Source organism: Dendropsophus ebraccatus, chromosome 8, assembly GCF_027789765.1.
Source record: "Dendropsophus ebraccatus isolate aDenEbr1 chromosome 8, aDenEbr1.pat, whole genome shotgun sequence".
In the NCBI taxonomy this organism is placed as follows: Eukaryota; Metazoa; Chordata; class Amphibia; order Anura; family Hylidae; genus Dendropsophus; species Dendropsophus ebraccatus.
Window position 1 is genome coordinate 29,425,885 of NC_091461.1, and position 26,809 is coordinate 29,452,693.

General features: G+C 45.9%; 1 protein-coding gene across 3 annotated transcripts in view; it reads right to left on the minus strand.

The window, feature by feature from the left end:
• The window catches only part of ZRANB1 (zinc finger RANBP2-type containing 1), a 39,284-nt gene that overhangs the window by 11,595 nt on the left and 880 nt on the right, over nt 1–26,809 (minus strand). For all 3 annotated transcript variants that reach the window (XM_069980078.1, XM_069980079.1, XM_069980077.1), the window contains exon 2: nt 6–842. In XM_069980078.1, the coding sequence (XP_069836179.1) occupies nt 6–801 (796 nt within the window). In that variant the 5' untranslated portion in view covers nt 802–842. The remainder of the gene's footprint in view (nt 1–5; nt 843–26,809) is intronic.

Here is a 26,809-nt window from a genome sequence, read left to right on the forward strand (position 1 = left end):
CTTACCCACACATGCGTTCAGGAACAGCCAGTCTGTCTTCCTCATTCGGTTTTTAATTTGCTTCAATTTCTTGAGGTCCAGTTCCAGCTCGTCCTTGCTGCCCACCGCCCCAGCAAGTTCAATCCTTTGGAAATCCATCTCCGAATCCCGCTTGGACATGGGTGGGGAGCGGCGCTGGCTGTTGCCACCGCTGCTGCAGCCACTTCTCCAGCGAGCCCGGTCTTGCTCGTTTATAATAGAGGAGGCCTCATCAGTATCTGCCAGCTCTATGGAGTCTATGTTGTTGGGAGAAGGGTGGTCACATACAACACATTTTTTGGCCTTTGCACCATTCTCGTACGTACAAGCTGAACAAGTCCAGTGCTGACCTTTAATGTTCAGTTTATTGCGGTCATTATATTCCTCACATGGGTCAACGGGGCTGGGAACAGAGCGTAAACCTGATCCAGAGGATTGTGGAGATTCTGTTGGGCTACGTGTCCTACGTTGAGACAAACACTGTGTGCATCGGATGGCCCTGGGCCAGTTCAGGTAGGTACACATGTGGCATGACCACTTACTGCTGTTTTCCATGCTAAATGAGGTTTTTACGCGTGGTCTGGCGCTGGAGTCGGGGCATATTAATGGACTGCCCCCACTTCTTTCTATAGTACCCACACTCGGGGCGCTACTTTTGAATGGTTCTTCTGTGATGATAGCACCGCTGGGTCTTTGAGCACGACACATTGTGCACTTGATGGCAGACGGCCAGTTCTCATAGGTACAATATTCGCAAGCCCACTTTATGCCATGCTCAGTCATTGTGACACTCCCAGGGTCGGACAATTGTGTCTGTCAGGAAGCTGGAAAAGAAAAAAAAAAGAAAAATCAAAGTATATTAGATAAGAAGATGGAACCATGTCATTACTAGTGCAACAGCGACTGTCTGGACCTGACGTCACCCACCGGCAACACTCAGCAGTTTTCTAGGACACACAGGACACTTTACATCTCATGCGTACCAGGATAAGGACGCCAAACCTTACACATACAACGCTCAAATTCCTGGTTTCGCTTTATTTAGAACCATTTCCCACAACTATTCCAAACTACAGAACAATAGACTAAATAATATGTCTGTAATGGAGCTGAAGCCTCACAAGAATGATCCAGTCTCTGCCAGCAACCAGAGGAGCAAAGTCCGTGCACGGCCTTTATAAATATTACACGCTGGCTTGTAAAATATCCACACATCCAACTAGGGCACAGGGCAGAGGCGAGGCACCTGTCCTGAGTGGGTGCCTTCTGTGGTCTAGTCCTGCAAGAAGTTTTCTGAATGGCTTTTATAAGTTTTGTGCCTAATGTTCAGGACCCCCGCTATATGCCAAAGGGTAGAACCACACAGAGGTGACCTCCTGCTCAGGCAAACTTTCCCAGTGTGGTTCACTAACAAGATTTTGCTTAGAGAGCACATAGAGGGCATCTAAAAAAGGGGACAACCCTTCATGCTATCGCTGTCTCCTCATTGCATCATTGTGCCATAAAGCGTGAACACTACACCGACACGCAGCGTGTCAGGCCCCGGCCCCATCATTATCCTAAATCAGAATAGAGGATTCTCAGCCGTGGAAAACGCAGAGCTCAAGGGTTATTATTGTCCAGAAATAGGCCAAGACTGACAGGCCAAAAATAGTTTTTAGATTGTAATGTACTATGTCACCATGTGCTTGTACATAGGCGTCAGTGCCGTGATCCGCACCCTCCCGTAAACAGTGGGAAGCAGAGAAGCGGTAATAATGAAAAACAACCCAATCGGATCAGATTAACAGGAAGTCTTTCTAAATAAGCGACGAGAATGTGGAAATAAGTAACCACTGTCAGACAATACTTTACTATAAAAGGTCTTAAAGGGGCTTTCCAACTGCTAGTCTCAGCGTCACCTTTTCCAAGTACAGATATCTCGTTGCAGCACTTCTTTCAGGAGAATGGCAGGGCATACTGGGGGATTTTATTAATGCTGATCTTAAGGGTGCATTCACACGTACAGGATCTGCAGCAACTTCCAATGTGCCTCATCAAATCGGCTGCAGATCCTGTACGTGTGACATACGGCATCTTTGGCATCAACTGGTCGCTAAATGACACTACACAGTGAACAAGGCTGGATGCAATTGGCTCTGTTCACTGTATAGTGGAGGTGTCCTGTAACTGCAGCTCAAGCTCAGTTCCCATTCAAGTAAACGGGAGCTGATGCAGTAACCAGGTTCGGCCACTACACAGGAAACAGAGCCAACTGCTTACAGCCCTGCTTACTGTATAGTGCAGACTCTGATCAGTGACTAATGGTGGATAGTTCGGTCTATTTTACCTGGAAAACCCCTTTAATGAAAAGCAGGATCATGCATACAGTAGCTTGCACTCTTTTAGTGCAACAGATTTCTTGATAATTACCGTATATAAAAATTGCAAAATTGCATTCATTTGTTAGAAGCACTGGGGGGGGGGGGTGTTCTGCTGACCCGTCCAGATGTATATTTCAGCCTGCTGGTATGCATCAATAGGTGTAGGCATTGGAGGCGAGGGCGGTTGCTTGGGGGGGGGGGGGGGGCAAGGAATGCCCCCAAGCGTGCCCAACAAGCAGATTTGCATGTTTTTATAGTGTTGAGTGTCACGAGAACTGCGACACATAAGCGTGAGAAGACTGTAAGTGTACTATTACATGGAACGATAATCGGCCCGATTCGGTCGATTATCGCTCCATGTAATAAATACAACGATCGACTGATCGTTGATATAGGTTCTGACCCTTTTTCGTCGGGTGCCGACCACGCACCGCTATGTGTAATAGCTGTGCGCGGCCGGCGACTGATGATATACATTACCTATCCACGTTCCAGGGCTGCTCCTGCCGCCTTCTTCCCGGGTCCTGTGCGCTCTAGCTTTAGAGTGGGCTGTCAGCTGACAGGCCGCCCGGCCAATCACAGGCCGCGGCGGTCCCTGCCTGTGATTGGCTGAGCGGCCTGTCGGCTGACAGGCCACTCTGAAGCTAGAGCGAGCAGGACCTGTGGAGAAGCAGAGCGCAGGAGCAGCCCTAGAACGTGGATAGGTAATGTATGCAGTTTAAACAAGTGCTGCAAGGACATCGGTAACGGTAACGTGTTAAACGATTATCGGGCCGTGTAATAGGCCCAGTAAACGAGCGACGATCTAGCAGATCGCTGCTCGTTTACAGGTATTATCGGGCCCCCATCGGTCCGTGTAATACCACCCTAAGAGGAGTTCAACAGCTACAGAGAGGGGGGGGGGATTCAACATTTATTTTACCTGACTGGATAACCCCTGAGTGATCACTGGCCGCTGCCATCCTGATGGGGCCCGTTCATGGCTGAGCATCACAAGAAAAGGTCTGCTTAGCCAATGACTGGTTGTAGTGGAAGATTTGCTAGGCACAAGGATGACAGCAGTGGGAGACTCAGCAAGAGAATCTCTCCCATTTTTAATTCAGACTGAGACCATAGCTAAAAAAATGTTATTTTTTTTAAACTGTTTATTGTTCAGTTTTTTTATTTTACAATAACACAATACATTCCAAGTCCAGGAGTGGTAGTGATAGCAAACATTTCTTACCAAACTTTAGCAATCAAAGTATAACTAATCATCTATGAGAGTAGGATATAAAGAAAAAAATACAATCTGAACACCATTTCCTTAACAGTGTTTGTCCCTAACTGCCTGTAATGTGCCACCTCAATAAACTGGTAACTGCTGATAGGGGAACTCCGGACTCCAGCTGAGGGAATCACATAAACATTGTAAATCCGTAACAAAATTCAAACTACGAAAAGAATAGGAAACACATAAAGGTTATAAACTACATCGAGGACATTACTAAACACAAAGGGGGGAAAACAATAGGAAAGCAGGGAGGAGGGGTGGAGGTAGTAGGTCTTATCTTGCTGCCATGGACCAGGTCCCAGGAGTCCCAAATCTGTCTAAACTTATCCATTCTTGAATTATTAAGAGCCGAGAGATATTCCATTTGCCTTATATCTGCTATTTTCCCCAGTAATTGCTCTCTAAAAGGGGGGGGTCGTGGACTTCCAATTGGCAGCTATCAAACATTTGGCTGCCGTAATAAAAAAATGTTATTAAGCATGACAACACCTTGGGGCTAGGTTCACACACCATATTTTTTGAGGGCCATCTTTTTGAACAACCATCATCCAAAATGATGGACATTGAAAAAGACGGACGCCAAACGGCCCCCCCCCCCAAAAAAAAGTGACGTTGCGTGAACCTAGCCTGAATACTAAGGGATTCTGCACAAGAAAAGGGGGGGGGGGGGGGGAGAAACACATGTCGAATTCCTGCTGGCACCCTCTCTTCCGTACACTCGGGTTTCCTGCCTCGCTCAGATTTTATATTGTTTCACCCAGTTCTTTCCTCCAATAAATGGATGTACCGCGGCTTTCCTTATATTACATAATAATGCCACTCTCTGTACCAGAAGAAAATTACAATGTAACCCGACTTCTCTGTATATATCCAGAAACATTCCCTGCTTACATGACTTCCTCTACTAAAAGAAAAATAAAATGCAAATGTCTGAGTCACTGGTTACACCAAAAGCACATTCTATACAGCTTCTAAGCAACCAATGACATATCAGGACCCCCCTTAAGCCTTCATGGTATTTTTGGAACAGAGAGACAAGGAAATCCAGTCAAATCTACAGATGATCATAAGAGGTTGTCTGACCTCAGACACTTCTCATCCTATGTATTCCCCGACCTTTACCCCCCCCCCCCCCCCCCATCCTAATCGATGCAAGTTTGAAAACCAGGATTTGATATATAAAAGGGGAGGGGGGGGGTTCTTAAAAAAAAAAAAAAAAATTGTATACATTATTATATGTAGATTAATTATACATTAATAAGTATACTAAAACCAGACCCCCCCTCCCCCACTAATGTCAGTCATAAAACGTATGCAAACAATAATTCTCCTTCCAGAGCAGTGACTAAATCTTCTCACTTTCCCAAGCTCCAGTAAAGCGCAGCAAGAGACGGCAGAAAGCAACCAACATTTATGGGTAGCAAGTAACCCCACAATGAGCACACTGCGGGGAGACCGGGGAGAGTTTCTGTTGTGTTGTAAAAGAGGCCTGAGGAGGAAGGGTGGACCCTGGCAGCCGATCCAGACTCCTATAAAGCTTCTGCTTCTCAGGTTACATTGTTTGGGAATAGAAGCAGAGAACAAATTCCAGAGGACGGATGCAGCGCAAGCAAAGGCAGCAAGTCCTGTGCAAGGAAAACCTCTCCTAGTAAATGTACATACAGGCCGCCTAAAATACTATGAATTGTTATATAAGGGAAGGGTCACTAAAGGCTAACCTGCCCTATTTACTATGGCACATGCGGGCACTCAGGGAGGGCATTACACCTGCTTCAGACTGCCACAAGAGCGCCCTCTGTGACAGGTGTTGTATCCATCTATTATTGGGTAATGCCTATCACTAAGGCTGCAGGATGTGGAACCTCACTGGGAGTCATTGGGGAAGTAAACAGGGACTGGGCAAGGTGAGTACATTATAGTTTATGTATACCCCTAGCAGCATGTGGTTTGCTTTTTTATTAAAGGGGTTATCCAGCGCTACAAGAACATGGCCACTTTTCCCCCTCTCTTGTCTCCAGTTCCGGTTTGGTTTGCAATTAAGCTCCATTTACTTTAAAGAGTAACTGTCATTTCAGGGTCATTTTTCTGAAAACATTAAATATCAACAGTACAAGCGATTTTAAGAAACTCTGTAATAGGTTTTATGTACTAAAAGAGTTTCCTTCTGTAGTGAAAAAGCAATCTCCCAGCCTCCCCCCTCACATCAAATGAAGCAGGATTTCTGTCTCCATTATGTGGCTATGGAGAGGGGAGGGGCTGTTAGGAGTGACTGAGCACGGAGCAGTCCTGCAAAGCACAACACCCTGCAATCTTCTCTCAGTAAGTTCATAGATAAGCACTGACCTTTCTGACACCTGAATTTAGCGTTTTAGGTGCCCAGAGAGTCTACAAACAGCTGACCTTCATGTCACCTCTTCCTGCTCCCTCATCTCCCTCGGCCCCTCCCCCCTCCATAAGGATAGAATGGAGAGAGCAGAACCCGTCTTCACTGGCTTCCCTGTAATGAAGACATGTTTGCCAGATAATGCACAGATAAGAAGTCAGGGGGGGGAGGCAGGGAGATTGCTTCTTGAGTACAGAAGGAGGCTTTTTTGGCTGATGAAACCTATTACAGAGTTTCTTAAAATCGCTTATACTACTGATGTCTGCAATAAAAAAACAACAACATGACAGTTACTCTTTAATGGAACTGAGTTTGAAACCCCACCCAATCTGGAGACAAGAGAAGGGGAAAAGTGGCCATGTTTTGGTAACGCTGGATAACTTAAGTTGAAGAACCCTATTAAAAGGGGCTGACCATATGTAAAATATATGCTGCAAGGTGCATAGATAGTGGTGTAATAAAGGAGGTAGATGACAACTACACCCACAGACTACTAGCTCTTCTCTCTGCATAGGTCTGTTCCTAGGTCACAAAAGGGAATTTAGCTAAGTAGGCCTTTACCAAGCCAATTACCTATTTGTTGACTTACTACAGTATACTCTATATAATGTATACCTTCCCAATCTATTGCAGAGTATACCTTCCCATTCTTCTCCCTTGGCGTCACTTCCCTGGTCCCCTCCATTGCTCTCAACTATACTCATGTGACTGCAGATAGGAGTGTATGGAAGGTTTTATGTGTCTTTTCCCAATATTCTTAATATTTGCGGTTGCGCAGTTAAGACAACACTAGGATCGGACTGTGGATTTCCTCTATTCAACTGAGTACAATGGGGAAAAGCCATGACAAACCCATGCAAATTCCCAATGCGAATCAATTTTCATAAGATGTTGGATTTTCTTGGCATAAATCAAGTTTACATGTATTTATCATAGATGAGACAGAGACATGTCAACAGTTTTGATTGGTCTGGATCTGGGTGTTCAGACCTGCACTGAATTTTATAGAGCGCCAGGAGAAGTGCACTGCTGAGCGCTTCACTCCCTGACTCATTGCAGGAGACAGGTCTCTTTTGTAGATCTATAAAGTCTCCTGAGTAAAACAGAAACCACCACAATTTGGGGAGAGGAACACCCAGAGCAATTCTTCTACCTCTACCTAGTAAACTATGGGGGTCTGAAAACCAAGATAGCCACAGATTAAACTACTTTTGGCAAGTTTTTTTTTTTACAGAGACAGTTTAATTACCATAGATGGAGCGTAATCTGTTTCAAAACGAAAAAAATTCTACTAAGGCTGCATTCCCACGTTCCGTGATCTTGACGGATCACGGACGTGGAATGCATGTACCGGAGTCCCCCCGCGGCTGGACAGCATCTGTAATTAGATGCTGAGAGCGGGGGAGACTGTATTCATAAGCGCCGCGCTGTAGTAACAGCACCGCGCGGCTGCTTCATTACAGCACGGCACTTATGAATACAGTCTCCCCCGCTCCCAGCATCTAATTACAGATGCTGTCCGGGTGCGGGGGGGGGGGGGGGGGACTCCGGTACTGGCATTCCACGTCCGTGATCAGTCAGGATCACGGAACGTGGGAATGCACCCTAAGAGTAGGAAAGGGAGTTTCCAGAAGGCTCCTGGACCACCTTGACACTTGGTATCTTTAGGCAAGAGGGTTTCCATGCACTGTACCCAACCACTTTTCTACCATGCAGTACCTTAGTCTGAGGCCTCTACCCCCTCCCAATTTACACTATTTGTTGCCAAGTCCCTAACCAACTTGGCTGATGCGGGTCGGCATGGCTTCAGCTGCTTTACATCTCCTTTGGGAACAGTCACCTTGGGCTGGTTTTACACTAGTGTAATACAGACAGTTTCTGTTTTGCTGACCTGAACAGACATCTCAAACCGGGACTGTAATAGGAAAATAGGAATGAGTCCATAGTGCACCGGTGCAAAACAGAGCTCTGCTTCCAGATGTCTTGTTGCTTACTATAACAATGGTCTACCACCTACAAAGCCATCCTCGCCCTTCTAGTGGTTATTGGCCCTATGTCATGATCCTGTTTACAGCACATAAGGCACTTCACATTTCTTCGTAGACCCACGTCTTGATCTGTCCTCATCCTACATAGTGTCACATTGCCTCCGCGAGGGTACTGCTTTGTTGTACTCTCCTGATGTAATAGCTGCTAACACAGTCTCTGTACAATTCTTTTTGCCGAAACAAAGGAATAAAATAAAATATCTCTCATGAAAATCTTTGACATTCTTTCCCAAGAAACACCCAGCTCGGCTTCTTGCCCCTACATCCTGGCAGGCAGAGCCACAGCGGCCTGTGCTGAATGAGGTCCATGCGATCCTGATCATTGATATCTAAATAGAGACAGGAAATCAGCAGGAATTGTTTCCTTACACAATAAGTAACAAGGAAACTAACCTTTTTTTTTCCCTTTTTTTTTTGTGGCGGCTAGAAAACTGGGAATGGTAATATTCAGATGGGTTACATGATCCTGTGCTCACCACTACTGCTCACAAGTGACGGGACGGAGGTTAAACCCGTGTAACACTCACATCCTAGATGCAAACCTGAGGCTAGCATCAGCAGGCAATTCATAGGGTCTTAGGGTACTATTACACAAAGTGATTTTTCGGCGATAAATGATCTCAAACGAACCAGAAATCGTCCACCCAATTACACGGAACGTTGATTGTTACTTATGATCGTTCTTGTGGTCGGCTTGGTGTCGCTACTGCAAACGACGTCTTATTCCATGCGGATGATTTGCAAACAATCAGCGATAAAAATAGATCCAAATTCTATCAAACGACCAACGATTTCTCGTTAGTCGTTTAATCGTTGTCTGCTATTACACTAAATGATTTTTTGTGGAACGAAAATCATCCCGTGTAATAGAGCGCTTACTGTTTATATAAAGCTCCAGCTGCAAAACTACAATTCCCATTGGGCCTGGACAGCCAAAGCTTTAGCTTTTGCTGACCAGGCATGATGGGAATTGTAGTTTTGCAACAGTGGGAGGTTCCCTATCCCTGGTATACAGCATGTGTTACCTAATGTTATAAATAGGATTTTCCAGCACAAGAGGGGGGAGAGTAATCCTGAAGAACATACCTACGCTGATCGCTGTACACAAACACGAGATGTAACTACTATACCCAGAAGCAATGGAGCCAGACTGACGCGGGCAGAAGTCTCCACTAACCAGTCTTGTAAGAGGAGATATAGACATAAACAGCACATCTCCTTTACCCCTAGATTAGGCACTAAAACTAAACACTACTTATCCCAAATACATCTACTAGAGTGTGTATATATAGGACTGCTAAGTCAAACAAGATGTTACAATAAAAGTCCGCCATGACTAGCTCCACAATAACCTCCCTTCTGCATATTAATAGATAACCAATACATGAATCATCTGCATAGCTTTACTATTAATAGCTGGCTTCAAGTGGCTCTCCCACCATTAAATATATTCATTATACAAAGCATAAAAGATGAACTATGTTTACAAGCTGGTAAACAAGCCTGCGAAGGGTTATTATGACATTAACTTACGCCGTATGGTGTCACCGGATGTGCATGTGCACTGATCTGAGTGATGGAGGACACACATGCTCAGTCACACCCCAGGGACGGGAACCTTGCACATGCTCAGTCTATGTTTAGTTTCATTACCTTTTTACTGGTTTTTAAAAAATTTATTAACGTATTGTATTGCCCCCCCCCCCAAAAAAGTTATACAAATCACCAATATACACTTATTACAGGAAATACACATGAAGTGCTTTTTTCCTTGCACTTACTACTGCATCAAAGCTTCACTTCCTGGATAACATGGTGATGTCACTTCCCGGATAACATGGTGATGTCACTACCAGACTCCCAGAGCTGTGCGGGCCGTGTCTGCTGGAGAGGACGACGGCAGGGGGACACTGAGGGACACAGGGCACTGGAGGGACACTGAGCCACCATCTCTGCCATCATCCTCTCCAGCAGCCACAGCCGCACAGCTCTGGGATTTGGGTGGTGACATCACCATTTTATCCAGGAAGTGAAGCCTTGATGCAGTAGTAGGTGCAGGGAAAAAAAGCACTTTTATAAGCATTTCCTGTAATGCAAGGGAGCAATACTTTAATAAAAATTTTCTCCGGACTTCTCCTTTAAGTGCACATTGTAGGTACAATAACAGTACAGGTCGGCACTACTTCACATCCTATGTTACCTGGCTGTTGGGAAATTAGAGGAGGTTATACTCCCATCTGCCAGAGGGGGGAGGAGACTGATTTTGCAGCTGTCACTATCATGGATCTTCACTATGATGCTGGGATTGGTACAAGACACTGCTGCTCTGCCAATCACTGGTATTTAAAGCCCCTATTACATTGGCCAATCGCACCGACAGCAGTGTTGGCGGGGGCATTGAAAGACAACGATCAGCTGACATACGGCTGATAATCGCTTTGTGTAATTGGGCCTTATGGGACTGAACACTGAAGATGTTAAATGAAAACAAAAACGCAGTGTGAAGTGAACCATACCTTGCGTGATAATCCAAAGTGGGGTATGGAAAAGGAGGTCTGCTGCCGCCGGGGAGACGGCAGCAGATCATTGCTATCCAAATAGTTTCTTCTTCAACATGCTGAAAGACAACGATTAGCCAACATCGTGCATGTCGGCTGACAGTTGTCTTTTATTACACAAAGATAATCGGCCAAATACAGCTGATAATCGTATTGTGTAATGGGGCCTTTAGTGCCCTATCACATTATTATTAGCAGCTGAATGGGATAGATCTGTGTGTTCAGCCAATGAATAAGCGTCTCGTCATAGGTCGGCTGGTTTTAACCCATCCGAAAAATCCTCATTTGTAAGCTGCACATCTCCCCGTGCAAAAGAAAATGCATGGTTGATGAAAAGTAGTAAAGGGCTGCACAGATACTATGTAATAGGCTCAGTAAATGTTAACCGATTTAGTAGATCCCCCCAGTGTGTTGGGCAGGGGTTGGGCTGTACAATAAGACTATTAGGGCATATTCAGATAAGATTCCCCAGAGATCAAGTCAGGTTTTGCCCTTAGTGATCCATTCCTAATACTGGGTCCAATCGGACCAGGGGTTCTCCCTTCTTATGGCGACTTTAACACAGAGCTCAGCCATAAAACCTGACACTGTTTTGGTTAGCAGTGAAAACCTCCAGCCCAGTATCTATTTAAACCTTTGGACTGCGACCACTAAAACCTGCTCCGGGCGGTATCCTAACAATGACAGCTAAGAGCTGCCGCTCCATCTTCCCTCTGATGGACTTTCTATTAAGGTTTGCCTGAACGGCAGAAAAACTCAGCTTTTAAGTGGGTTTCTGCACTTATCCATAGAGCGCCTGGGGATCTGGTTTTCTTTTAAAGGCAAACATCTATGTTTTATGCATCTACTGACGGCTCCCAGCCACACAAATGTGTCTTGGAGCGCTTCGAGCTCCCAGATGTACGACGGCTGAAACGCATCACTCACCGGGAGTTGCTATGGTAACTGCTGATGACATCATGATGTAACTGGAAGGCATGACAATATGGGGAACATATACTAGGTCAGCTTTCTATCATTAGAAGAATCCCCTTGGGATACAGTGCCAGATGGCTTTTGCAAAAAAGGAGGGGAAAAAAAATTTCATAATGGGATTGTCTGGCCATGGTGGAAAAGGCACCAAAAGCATTAAACGCGTAGTAGACCGTCTACTCATCTTATGAAGCCAAATAGAAGTTAAGATGTCATTTGGCTCCTAGATGCCAACAGTGCCTAGAGTTAAAAGGAGTTTTATATGATTAATAACATTACTAATTTCTTCATAAAAACTGCACCACCCCTGTCCACAGATTGAGTCTGGTATTGCAGTTCAACTCCATTGAAGTAAATGAGCTGTAACAGCTGAAAGCGGACAGCGCTGGCACCAATGTGACATAGCCAAATATATTCTAATCCAGGATGCCAGTACTTACCAAATACAGGGTTATTATTGAGTACAATAAAAAGAAGTGTTCTCATAACTACAACTCCCATCATGAACTGTCAGCTGTAGGCTGGAGATATTTGGGGGTGGGTGGGGGATGCACCGGTATGATGGGAGTTGTAGTTTTGCAACAGCTGGAGAACACAGTATAACAATATGAAGACCAGTCTAGAAAGTGACCAGTGCTGGTCTAGTACAAGGGTGTCAAACTTGTGGTCCTCCAGCTGTTGCTAAACTACAATTCCCATCATGTCTGGACAGCCAGATCTTTAGCTTTTGACATTTTGAGCTTGATCAGCCATTCAGCGGTAGAGGCAGGACCCCAGCAGCTGAATGGCTGAGCAGGCTTAGAACGTCACGTCTCAAGCTGCATCATGAACGAAGAAGCGTCTGAGAACCGGAAGCCGGAGCAGCGCTGGAACCTGGGAGGTAAGGGGGACGTCGTTGCTTTCATTCACCCCCTCCCTGGCCAAAATACCCCTTTAACTTCTCCCAAAAACAGCACCACACTTGTCCTGGAGCATTACAACTCCATTCACTTCACATCAACAGAGTGCAATACCACACACAAGCGGAGAACAAGAGGGGCGCTGTTTTTGAAAGACGCAGATTATATTCTCTCTGATCCTTGATAACTTTGGCTCTTGTATTTTGTGGACACTTATTTGCTAGCATCCCGACTCTATCAGCGCACTGTACCCTCTGGCCTGTGCTACATTATATAGTAGTATCCTTTCCGAAGACAACATTACCATTACAGAATAAAGTGCACACTTGACACTTTAGGTGAATAGGTCACTTGATAGAACAGTCATAACCCGAGAAATTGCTAAACGCAGCAGGGACTAAACAAGACGGCACCAGGAGATGACATAACCATTGTACTGGGTAGGCTATTACACACAGCGCCGTATGAAAGCGAAGAAACACTGAAGACAGGAACATAAGACCGGCACCTACTCCCCCATCCTGCTGAACATTCAGTACTGGCTCATCTGAGGAGTCACAATACACACAGTCTGCAATGTAGAAGCACCATAGAGCACAGACACTGAAAGGAAATAGGGGAATACTGTTAAAGGGGTTATCAAGGCTCAAAAAGACAAGGCAACACTTTTCAGAAACAGCACCACTCCTGTCTTCAGTTTAGGTGTAGTCTTTCAGCTCAGTTCCATTAAAGGGGTACTCCGGAGAAAATATTTTTCTTTCAAAATCAACTGGTTTCAGAAAGTTATATAGATTTGTAATTTACCTCTATTAAAAAATATCAAGTCTTCCAGTACTTATCAGCTGCTGTATGTCTTGCAGGAAGTGGTGTATTCTTTCCAGCCTGACAGTGCTCTCCGCTGCCACCGCTGTCCAGGTCAGGAACTGTCCAGAGCAGTAGCAAATCCACATAGAAAATCTCTCCTGCTCTGGACAGTTTCTGACTTGGAAAGAGGTGGCAGTAGAGAGCACTGTGTCAGGCTGGAAAGAATACACCACTTCCTGCGGGACATACAGCAGCTGATAAGTACTGGAAGACTGGAGATTTTTAAACAGAAGTAAATTGCAAATCTATATAAACTTTCTGAAACAAGTTAATTTGAAAGAAAAAAAGTGTTTGCCGGAGTACCCCTTTAAAGTGAATGGAGCTGAACTGTAATACCACACACAACCTGAGGACAGACGGACGCTCTTTTTGCAAGAAAATAGCTGTGCTTTTTCTAATCCTGATAACCCCTTTAAGCCATTAATACTCATGAGTCTTACAACCTCTGCTATTGCATCTCCAGGAGGAAGAGGTTTTCTCAGAAGTACATGGATGACCTGATGTGCATGGTCTATCAATGTAATCTATAAGAAATCTGCAGAATGCAGTCTCTTCCCATCCGACATGCATCCTTATCTGCGCTCAGAGCTGACATTGTTCCCTTATGGAGGGAGATTTTACACACTGGTTATATGCATTATATACGCCATGTATGAAATGCCCACACAGCAGGAACACAAGAGAATAACACGCAGGGAACCCTCCACCATTATACAATCTATTCAGCATCATAGAATATGTGCAATGTATTGTACATGGTGTTCATCTGTGCTTATAGCCCACAGCTCCAAGATGGGCTTCTTAACCCCCGCAGCACTGCAGAGTGGCTCCATGTTTAGCATTCGCTCAATGCCTTCATCCCAATCTGTCAAATGCACAAATGTAAAGGCAGCAAAAGATCAGAGACGTCTTTCACGGCACTGCTCAGATCAAGGATATACATGGATGTGATTGTCGCCCTGAGCCTATAGCTCTGCCCTGTCTATGTGATGCCATGACTGGATGCCCACATACAGCCAAGCTGACATGTCACCAATGACGCAAGTGAACTATATATAATGGAGATGACAGCTTCCCGGTACCGCAATAAACCATGTGGGCTAAAGACATAATCCCTGTCCTGCTGGGTCTTCCTGAACATTCACCAGACTCCTAAAAGCAAAAACTTTACAGCGTGAAATCCTATTAGACAACTTCCTTATTTGCCATGTTTGGAAAGGTTCCGGCCAAAAGAGATAAAACCATTAATAAAACTGCTCGGCAATGTCACCCAGTGATGCATCAGAGCAGGCTGAGGCCAAATATAGCCGGCCATTAGAAAATATCCGACAGAGAATATGCTTTGTATTCATTTCACTGTAATGGAGAAGATGTGGAAAGTCCCCGAGTACACATTTCACTATAGTCACCATGTCCATAGACTCACATGTCATTGGGTATGCTCATGTCAGGCGCCATTATACCAGGGGTAAAGATCAGTGGTCTGACCACTGCCGACAAGCAAGTTATCTGCCACCCTGTGGAGACGACAAAACCTTTGATCTTGGAATAACCCCTTTAATGGGCATTCTCAAAAAAAACACTTTCTAGAGACAAATGTTCTGATTAGTTGGATCTGATACAGACAAGGAGAAGAACTCACCTAAGCACTTCACTCCCCGACTTCGCTGCCTCCATAGTAAGTCTATGGTGCCCATCGGGAATGAAGAGTCTAGCTGAAAACATCTCCTGCATTTGTGGTGGAATTAAAGGGGTTTTCAAACATAACTTTTCATATGTTGCCGCACATGGTGAGACTAACAATTCATTCCATACCTATCTATTCAGTCTCCTTCCCCCAGTTCTCATCTGCCGCTTTCTGCTGAAGACACAAAAATCTGTGTGGGAGCTTTTCTCTCCGTCTCCCTCCCTTTTTGATTCGGCTGATGTAAACAAGTCCCTGGCAGGCTGTATCTGCAACTATTTAGCCTCTTTGTAATGCAGGAAGGCCTAAATCTGATATAAAGGTGCTGATGAACTCACTGTAGTTAGGAGGAGGAGGAGGAAGAGTGAGAGATTAAGAGAAAAGCTCACACGCAGATTTGTGTGTACTTCGTACAAGTCTCAGACAGCTCAGAACTGGGGGAAGGAGACTGAATAGATAACAAGTATGGAATGAATTGTTAGTCTTACAATGGGCAGCAACATACAAAAAGTTATGCCTTCACCCAGACCTGACCAGGCAAAACCTTTGACATCTCTCTAGGACATTTTTTTTTTTTTTTTTTTTTTTTTTAAATCAACTTCTATTCTTATGCCCTTTAAGAAGACTTGGCGGTCATAATTGCCTTTATGGTGGCAGACGTATGCAGTCCATGGTAGAATCGCAGTTTACAGTAGTAAAGTGTAATATCACACACCAGCACTACTAAAAGCATGGACATGTGCCAGGCAAATAGTGATGGGGATGCTGCACTCCCCAGACCCCCTATCAAACAGCTGATTGGTGTTATAGCAGCCTATGACCCTCTGACCAATCTGATACGGATCTGAGCAATGCTGTAAGGGTCCTATTCCACCGGACAATTATCGCTTGCATAATCGTTAATGATTAACGATCTCAAAAGACCGCTATTGCGAAAGACCTGAAAACGTTCACTCATTTCCATGGAACGATAATCGTTACTTATGATCGTAATTGCGATAGTTTTTTCTTCGCTATTTATTCGCTATTGCGGTCGTATCTATTGCGAACGATGTGTTATTCAATGCGAACGATTTTCAAACGTTTTGCGAACGAGCAACGATAAAAGCGATCAACGATTTCTCGTTCGGTCGTTAATCGTTAACTGCATTTCAACCAAACGATTATCGTTTAGATTCGAACGATTTAACGATAATCGTCCGGTGGAATAGGGCTCTAAGTGTCTGATCAAGGGAGGAATCAATCACTGGGACTCACCATATTAATAGAGAGGTGTTCAAGAGGTGCATGAAAACCTGTATGGCTAGGAGAGACATCATGTATGTATGCAGCATCAAGTGGCTAAGGAGTGAAAGTCAGTGACAATACGCAGACTGTCAGAAAGCACAGTATAGAGGTCATGGGAACACGACATCAGATCAGCCCTTCATCACTTTCACAGGGAAACCAAAGAAACTAACAAAGGCGCAAGGAAATGCTGCGACTTCTGTTCTTTGACCCTGCACGACACTTTACCTTCTCACATTAAGAACAGTTTTATCCTGCGTGGCAGGACACAAACATTTCTGTGACGTCCAGCTGATAGTACAACATGTGCTGTGACATCTTCCAGCAATCCACACAGACTGCAAACCTGCGCCATCCAATGCTAGAGCGGCTGTACCCGGCCTGTCATCCGCGGCACAGCTGGCATCCAGGAGATCAGCTCCAGTCACCTCTATGCAGCTTAGGAGAGTGTCTATGGATTGTTAACCCATAAAACAGGATGCCTGATGTAAAGCAACATTATAGCTACAAGGCCAAACCAATGATAATTCAATAAGGAGACTATGCTCCCATCTGCTCCTCTACCAACGTACTCAGTTACAGATAAGTATTCCCACCATCCTGCTCTAGGCTGTGCGGGCAGGATAGGAGTCGGAGTTTTGCAACAGCCACAGGTTAGGGAAGGCTGGATCAATTGGATTTCCTATAGGATAGGTAACATATATTACTGGGATTAGACAGGAGTGGTAGTGGCTTCTTTTCTCACTACTAATCCAATGGACTGTAAATTGAGAGGCAGGGCACGTTTCACCACAGCTCAATGTAAACGTCCCTGTTCTTCCGCACCAGGGGGTTCCCTGCTATAGGTGATACTATAGGATATACACTGGGATTAGGCAAAATTAAGGAAAAAAAACTAAACATAGTTCCTTTCTTCCAATAAGAGCATCACTTTTGTCCTCAGTTCATTTGTGGTATTGCAGCTCCGTCCCACACTGGAGCCAAGCTGTAATACCACACACAACCAGAGGACAGGTGTGATATTGTTTTTAAGGGGGTATTCAAACTGCAGTAGCCGACAGCATGGCTTACCCATCTGCCCTAGCTGTATGTGTTTAGAGTGTTTGTGGGTCTCTTCCCATACCGGATAGTATGCTTTCTGGTTTAGCAGTTGCTCAGTACTACAATTCCCAGAATGCACTGCTTTCTTCAAGCTCTGCCACCCCTCTCTATAGCACTCCCACCAATTTCCCAGTCAGAGCTGCTGCAGAACATCGCTCTACACAGCAGGTATGCACCAGCAGCTGTGCCATTCCTTGTCTGCTCCTCTGTCTGTGGCATTAATTGGTAGGTTATGCGTTTTTGGGTTTCTACTGATTTCAAAATACCCCTTTAATCCAGAGAACCCCCCCCCCCCCCCAGGGGCTTTGTGTGGCAGCTGACGCTTTTATTCCGCATCTATTTAGTAGTATCAAGCTAACAAACTGGCTCTTATCTCATCAATGCTGCAGCGCTATGTAATATGTGGTGGACCGTAATAAGGAACTGGCATCAGATTTCTAGGTGCTCCGATACCCGGCTCCGTCTTTGTCTAGCTCTGCATTAGTCCATTTATTATCGTTTCAGATAAAATCATATCAGATTTCACCGTGCCCCATGAAGCCCATCCTATCACCTTCAGCCAGACGGCCTGGCACACAGTAGACAAGCAGAGCTCTCCTAGCTGGAATAAAGCATACTACCCTCCGTGATTAATACGTGCTTATCTCCTATCTGGACGTAATACAGAACAGGGGATAAAGTGGCATGCGCTTAATAATTAAAACTCCGTAACGGGCACCTCTGGCATGGATAAGAATGTGGCTTGCGGAGCGGTGAAACACAAGCCGACAGAGACAAGTCATTCCAAGATCAAGTTCATTTCTTAGAAATTCTTCACTGGCGACAGACGTGTCCCAGCAGTTGTCACCTGCTGATCACATGATGTACCATGGACAACATCCTGATCTTCACTTCTGAAAGTCCTTCAAAGTGTAATTTACCATCAAGTGTCTTAGGGGGAAAAAAAAAAAATCAAAGCCTCCTGTTTTGTATTGGCCAGCCGAGTATAAGCCTTGCAGCCTCTACAAGCAGGATAAAGGATTTCCTCTGACGCTAGAGGATTAATGCGTCGTCATCTATGCTTCTTAATCAGAGATGTCCATATAGGCCGACATATTCCATCTCGCAGACGCCTTCACATCACGTTATGTAATGTCTGAAATCCCTGCCCCCAATATCTCAATGTAGGGAGCACGGAGGCTTTTATGCATTCACGTACACGTAGCACAATCTATATATACACACATATGGCAAGTCTATTAAGGCAAATTGTGGCCACATCTTGTGTGTGAAGCTACAAAACTGGACGGACAATGTCTAAAAGGAACGCTTCATCAGGATACAAAAGATGAGTGTTACACATCACGTAGGATGGGCGCAAGCTTCACATAGTAAGACTGCCAAGTTTCTACCCACATAGTGTGCCTATCCATGTAACAAGCGTCGCCTTCACACCCAAACCTCACAATGTGCACAGGCACCTCATATATACAGTGCAGACTATACAGCCTGATGTCTTAGTGCTTCATCCCTATGGAGGAGGAAGGCTTTACATGCACACACAACTGGCCAGACAATAGACATTTTGGACACCTGAAAGCAGATTCAGACCATTTTTGGTGACCCGAAAGAGAGTGATAGATGGCAGACGTCTATGGTAAAGTTTTGTTCCTGTAATAAGCCGCCACCAGCTTACGCCGTCTCTCCATTCAGAACACATGACTGCTTGGCCAAGCCCAACATTCAGGCGTTTGGAAGGATCGGGGTGGGATTAGTCAACAACTATTGCATGTGTATGGGTAACTAGAGACCAATGGAGACTAAAGTGTGAACAGCTTTACTTGCAGGAATCATTACCATTGATCACTGCTGTCAAGTGAACAGCCTGATGTCTGTTCTCACTGCTTGTAAACAGGAGGGTTCAGTCATCTACACAGTAATAGCTGACAAGGTAAAACTGACTGATGGTCTAAAAGGGACAATTCACATCAATGCAACACGGTGCAAGTTATGCAACCATATTGATTTTTGGGTAAAGAAACCTAAAACTTCACATTAGGTCTTTATTCTCGTATGGTCTTATCTGCTACCAAGCAACACATAGCCAGAGTTACAGAACCCCGCCCAAACAGGGACAAGAATGGTGCTGTCTCTGGAAGAAAGTGCCTATTTTTTGTACTGCTGGATAACCCCTTTAAAGTGACTCTGTACCCACAATCTGTCCTCCCAAACCGCTTGTACCTGAACACAGCATCAAATCTGCACCATCAAATCTGCTGCAGATCTGCTGCGTATCCGCTGTGTATACGGTGTGTGTGTTTGTTCCCTTAAACTTGCAGCCCTGTGCCAAACGGCCGTGGCCTAGAATATCCGTGCCCTAACCTTGCACCACCCCTCCGTCCCTCCTCCCCACCCTCATTATCATTAGGAATGCCACTGGCAGGATTTTTTCCTATTCCTCTGCAGTGAAAACTGCACAGGTGTCTTAACAATCCAGCCCATGTGCCGTGCTCACACAGCTAATGAATAGGAGAAAATCTGCCTGGAGCATTCCTAATGATGAGGAGGGTGGGGAGGAGGGACGGAGAGGTTGTGCCAGCCTGATGCATACACAATTTAGGCCATGGCTGTTGGGCACAGGGCTGCAAGTTTAAGGGTTCAAACCCACTTGCCTGATCTGCAGCGAGCCTCCTTGCTGCGTTTTTGCAGCGAGACTCGCTGCAGATCCCAGCCCTATACTTTCATTAGCAGAGAAACTCGCAGCAGGGATGTACATCCCTGCTGCGATTTTGTCTGCAGCCCTCCCCATTAACTCCCTAGCCGCCGGACATTATACATTACCGGGTCCCCGTTCCTGCTTGCTTCGGGGCTCCCGATGTCTTCACGGCCCGCCCGGCCAATCAGTGCGCTGCGGCGGGGCAGCGCACTGATTGGCCGGGCGGAACGTGCCGGGAGCCGCCGAAGCAAGCAGGAGCGGGGACCTAGTAATGTATATCCTGCCCGCATCCCCTGCAGCCCCGATCGCCCCCAGCCACATGATCGCCCCCCGCACCCCCCGGCCGTACGATCGCCCCCCGCAGCCCCTGGCCGCATGATCGCCCCCCGCAGCCAGTGCGGCCGGGGGCGATCGTGCAGCCGGGGGTCGATCATGCGGCCGGGGGGTGCGGGGGGCGATAATGCGGCCAGGGGGGTGCGGGGGGCGATCATGCGGCCGGGGGCTGGGGGCGATCGGGGCTGCAGGGGGGGCGGGCAGGATATACATTACCAGGTCCCCGCTCCTGCTTGCTTCGGCGGCTCCCGGCACGTTCCGCCCGGCCAATCAGTGCGCTGCCCTGCCGCAGCGCACTGATTGGCCGGGGGGCCCGTGAAGACATCGGGAGCCCCGAAGCAAGCAGGAACGGGGACCCGGTAATGTATAATGTCCGGCGGCTAGGGGGTTAATGGGGAGGGCTGCAGACAAAATCGCAGCAGGGATGTACATCCCTGCTGCGAGTTTCTCTGCTAATGAAAGTATAGGGCTGGGATCTGCAGCGAGTCTCGCTGCAAAAACGCAGCAAGGAGACTCGCTGCAGATCCGGTAAGTGGGTTTGTACCCTAAAAGTTGTTTTTTAGGACAATAACTGCATCACCTGCCAAACGGACACCAGGACAGATCTTGGATTAAAAGCAGCTATCTGACGGTACAAGTGGTTTGTGGGGTTTAGATTGTGGTTTAATAGTCGCTTAAAAAGGGTTATCCAGTGCTACAAAAACATGGCCACTTTTCCCCCACTCTAGTCTCCAGTTCAGGTGTGGTTTGCAATTAAGCTCCATTTACTTCAATGGAACAGAGTTTGAAACCCCATCCAATCTGGAGACAAGAGAGGGGGAAAAGTGGCCATGTTTTTGTAGGGGTGGATAACCCCTTTAAGGGTGCATTCACACGTACAGGAACCACAGCAGATTTCATGCAGTGTTCAGTTATTTAGATCAAATCTGCTGTGGTTCTGCAGTGTGAACACGGCCATTAGCTCCATATACACGGCCCTGGCATATTTACAAACGAGGAGGTTCCCGCCAAACCTGATGCACATTCACACTGGAAATCCATTGGCCTCGGATCCACCCGACTTCGATTCCACTCATAAGACAAGAATGTAATAAAGGATAATTCCCCCATGAAGTGAAGGACATCCAGGAGAGGAATGTGTGATCACGTTGTAATGTAGAAGCATGTAAGCCGCATTCCACAGACAGCAATAGACGTGTGAAGGGACGGCCATGCTCTGTGGAATCCTGTTACCACGCTACAAGGCAATTCGCATCCACGCTCCTCCCGGCGGCCCAGACAAGGGCCTCAAAATACATTCGCCCCTTAACCCTTACTGCAAATATCAGCTAACAGGCCTGACCTCTGCACCCAGAATAGTCATGTAAACAGCAGCTCTGCTGAATGGAGGGACTGAAGGCAATGGAGGCCGCAACTCACCACAACACCCTGGCATCAATTTTACCTCAAGTACCACAAACAGAGCAGCTGCTAAAGTACACACTGTAGGTCTCCTGGCAGTTTTAGTTCTCATGCACACAGCAATGGAGCTTGAATATACTGTATCCCTTTATTACACTTTGTATGCCAGGTTTATGTACAGAAGATTTGACACTTTCTGGTTTTATGCCACTAAAAAGAGGACAGAGATTAAAGGGGTTATCCAGAATTAGAAAAAGCACATCTACTTTCCTGCAAAGACAGTGCAACCCCTGTCTTCACGTTATATGTGGTATTACAATTCACCTCCATTCCTCTTAATGGAACGGAGCTGAAAAGCCCCACCCAAACCAAGGACAGGAGTAGCGCTGTTTCTGGAAGAAAGTGCCCAGGTTTTTCTAATCCTGGAACACCCCATGGCCACTTTCTTCCAGATACAACACAACTCTTGTCTCCAGTCTGGGTGGAGGTTTTGCAACTCTATTCCATTGAAATGAATGGAGCTTAACTGCAAACTACACCTGAGCTGGAGACAAGAGCGGTGCAGTCTCTAGAAGAAAATGGCCATGTTTTTCTAATGCTGGATAACCTCTTAGGGTATAAACCCACACACCGTATATGCAGCGTATTTACTGCTGCGATACACAGCAGATTAGATCTAAATAACTGAACACAGCATCAAATCTGCACCATCAAATCTGCTGCGTAATTGCTGCGTATACGGTGTGTGGGTTTGTACCCTTAAAGTTTCTTGAGGAAAGTGTCAAAGGGGCATGGCCTTCACGCAACTAACACATTTGCTGTGCCCCACAAGCTCTATGGTGCCGGTGTCAAATTCATAACCCTCCAGCTGTTGTAAAGCTACAATTCCCATCATGCCCGGACAGCCAAAGCTTTAGCACATAGATGGTGAACCTTCAGCCCCCCAGCAATTGCAAAACTACAATTCCCATCATGCCTGGACAGCTAAAGCTTTGGCTTACCAAGCATGATGGGTATTGTAGTTTTGCAACAGCTGGAGGGCTGAAGGTTCCTCATCCCTGCTTTAGCATGATGGAAATTGCAAGTTTGACACCTGTGATATAATGTATATGGGGGCTACTAACAGCAGATGTTAGGGGAAGAGAACGATCAGCCAGTTGGATTTCAACATGCCTGATCCTTTTATTCCCGGGGCTCACAAACTCTGGCTTATCCCCCTATCCCTTCACAGAACATGTGCATGCCCGGCTGATGTGGTTGGGAGGCATGGTTATCTGCTGAGTGAACATTTGGCTGGCATACTCTATAGATGGCTGTTCTGCTTTGCACCAAGCAGTCTCTATTTTATATCAGCAAATACTGAACACAGAGAATATATGAACACAGTCACAATGAGGCTACATTTAGCTCTATTGGCCTGGGAATATCACTATGGGTATCCCCTTTTTGACAGAAGGCCAACAAACGGCAAAAAGCATAATGTGAACAAGGACTTAGGTAACATAGCAGGAGTAACCTTTGCACATCTTTATGGCTTTGAGCCCTGGATTTTGACCTTTCCCTTACACTCACTATCTAAGTATATTACTACAAAGGATTCAAAACAGAACAAATGTAGTATAGCTGATGAATATAGTAACACTGCAGCACAACTTTCAAGCAATTATAGGAGCGCTCCAGGCAAGTCTGATCCATTGTTACGCTTGGTGCAGGATCTAAGAGGGCAGCAGAGAACATCCAGATTCCCCATTTAGTGCTCAGCAAATAAGAACATATACATTGAACTAGGATCTCATGTTTCCTCCACATCAGTCATGCCCAGCCTGTGGCTCTCCAGCTGTCCGGGCATGCTGGGAGTTGTAGTTTCACAAAAGGTAGAGAGCCTCTGGTTGGGCATCACCAAACTATCTGTACAGCTACAATACATGTCCAGATAGCCTGCAGCTGTGACCTATGATATATATATATGTATATATATATATATATATATATATATATAATTATACATACATACACAACTATATTTAGCCTGAAAGGTAGTCACCCAGGCTTCCAAGAACAGCTTAGACTGGAAAGAATTGGCAGCATATATAACTATTGGTAACGTCCCCAGTAAAGGATTTATTCTGACAGCTAAAGACGCGTCATGTCCAATAATAGACGCGCCAGAACCAGATCCCGGCACAATGTAAATATTAGTCGGAGGGAACGGTTGAGTCACAAGACAAGTCATCATACAATCACATCAAAGGGGGGGGGGGGTGAAACTAGTACAACAGGGTGTAAAGCAAATGCAGCCAAAATTGGAATGCAAACCCAAATCTAGTGAAAAGCATGTGGGGAGCCTGCGCTGGATGAGCCCAGTGGTTTACAGGCCATTATCAGCATCAGCTGTCATCACAGAGGCATATGCACAGGTCACACAATGTGCAGCTAATTCTCTTATTCTCTGCTACAATGGTCAGACTGGGTGGAAACTGCAGAAAACACTGGGTCGACAAGCTCGCCCATCCCCCTTATAGAGATGGCCTGTCAACATGGGGCACGGTGACAGCAGAGCGCTGGCTCCTATGTCACAGCATTGTACTCCAGTCTTTACACTTGGCTGGATGGTTTCCCATAGTAAACATTATTCACATTGTGTTTGGTGGAAGTGGAAGTGACGGTGATATACGGCTCTGCGGTGCGGGTTACTTCTGCCCAAGGTGACTGTCCCATCTATTCACATGTGTAGTGAGTAACGCTGGCGTCTCAGGACACGCTGTTATGTGGCTGCGCTTGCATCATGCACATATGATTGATGAGCGCCTTGAAGGTGATATCTCATACAAGAACTGACTAAAGGAGTGCAGCGGACAGAGTAACCTCACTAGTCAGCAGGTAAACCTGTTATTACCGCAGTATATACCTTATATCACCATAAATAACAATAACCAGTGTGTGTGTATAGTAATACATGACGCATGGAGAGCAGTAACGTCCAGAATAATAAGTAAGAACATGTATTGGACATAGTTTCTAGTTGTTCTCAATACAGCTCTAAACTGTGACAATAGGTTTACTGTTTCATATTTTTATGCAGAATTCAATAGTCCAGGCGATTTTAAGGCCCTCACACAAATTAGATGACAGTCAACTGAACCTACCAATTTGAGAAAGACAGGCTGACTGTCTAATTTGTATGGGGGCCTCCTGACCCACCAGTGGCAGAGGAGGACCGAAAACAGAAAGATCAGGTGTGTGGAGTTTTAAAGGGGATATCCAGCGCTACAAAAACATGGCCACTTTCCCCCCTCTTGTCTCCAGACTGGGTGGGATTTCAAACGCAGTTTCATTTAAGTAAATGGAGCTTAGTTGCAAACCGCACCTGACCTGGAGACAAGAGAGGGGGAAAAGTAGCCATGTTTTTGTAGCGCTGGATAACCCCTTTAAGGGATCAGGTGTTTTGAATGGAGAGGGGCGAGGTAAGTTACACAGTGGCGGCTAATCTCTCTGAGAACAAGAACTGGGAAGGTCCTGATCCTCCACTCCTCCAACAACTTCTACAGCTGGGGTGTCAAAGCTGTGGCCCTCCAGCTGTCACAAAACTACAATTCCCATCATGCCTGGACAACCAAAGCTTTAACTCTCCAGGCATGATGGGAGTTTGACACCTGTGTTCTACAGTAACCTGTGCCGACAGCCGGTACAATACTAGGGGAATAAATTCTGCAATATTCCCTTCCCTTTCCCCTGGCCCCCTGCGCTGGAACCAGGCCCTTTACATAAGATAGATGTATAGATAGAAGATGACTCTTTTGTAAGCAGATTTCTAGTCTATACCAATATACAGAAAGCCACAGGCCAATTCCAAAACGCCAACCACAAAATGAAACGCCATCCCCTATCCACATGGGGGAAAACCAGCTGATGGCGGGGGCTCTGCCCACAAGAATGGGGAGCCTCCAGCCACCCATTCTCTATGGGGCTTCAGAACATTGCTGACCAGTGAACTTCATCATGTACATTGTACACCGACCATGTACACTGTGGAGCCATTCACTCATGGAGCAACTGATCTCTGTTCTTATGACTGGGGGGGGTCCCAGAGGTCAGAGGTTAAAGTAACTCGTCTTGCAGAAAGGGGATAAGATCGCAGAGGGTCCAAAAAGCTGGGAGCCCCTGCAATCTTCAGAATGGGACCCAGACTCCATCCAGTGCATGCATTCTCTATGGGAGCTGACATCCAAGAGACAGACTGTCAACCAAACATGCTAAGCCAATGGGTATCACCGCAACTGTTAACTGCAATTCCTATTGGTGGGAACAGCCGACAGGCCAGGCTCCGCCCCTACCTGCAGTTACAGCAAAACAACAACTCTCATCATGCAACCAGAGCCTTTTGACATGTTTAGAGCCCTTCAGTGGTTGGGGCATGATGGAAGTTGTAGTTCTGTCACCTTGTAGTTGTCAGGGAATGATGGGAGTTGTAATTCTGTAACCCTTAACCTATCAGGGCATGATTGGATTTGTAGTTTCATAACCCTATAGCTGTCAGGGCATGATGGGGGTTGTGCTTCTATCACCCTTTACCTATCAGGGCATGATGGGGGTTGTGCTTCTATCACCCTTTACCTATCAGGGCATGATGGGGGTTGTACTTCTATAACCATTTACCTATCAGGGCATGATGGGGGTTGTGCTTCTATCACCCTTTACCTATCAGGGCATGATGGGGGTTGTACTTCTATAACCCTTTACCTATCAGGGCATGATGGGGGTTGTGCTTCTATAACCCTTTACCTATCAGGGCATGATGGGGGTTGTGCTTCTATCACCCTTTACCTATCATGAGAGTTGTAGATCTATAACCCTTCAGTTGTCAGTGGATGACGGGAGCTGTAGTTCTATAAACCATTTGTCTATCATGAGAGTTGTAGTTCTGAAACCC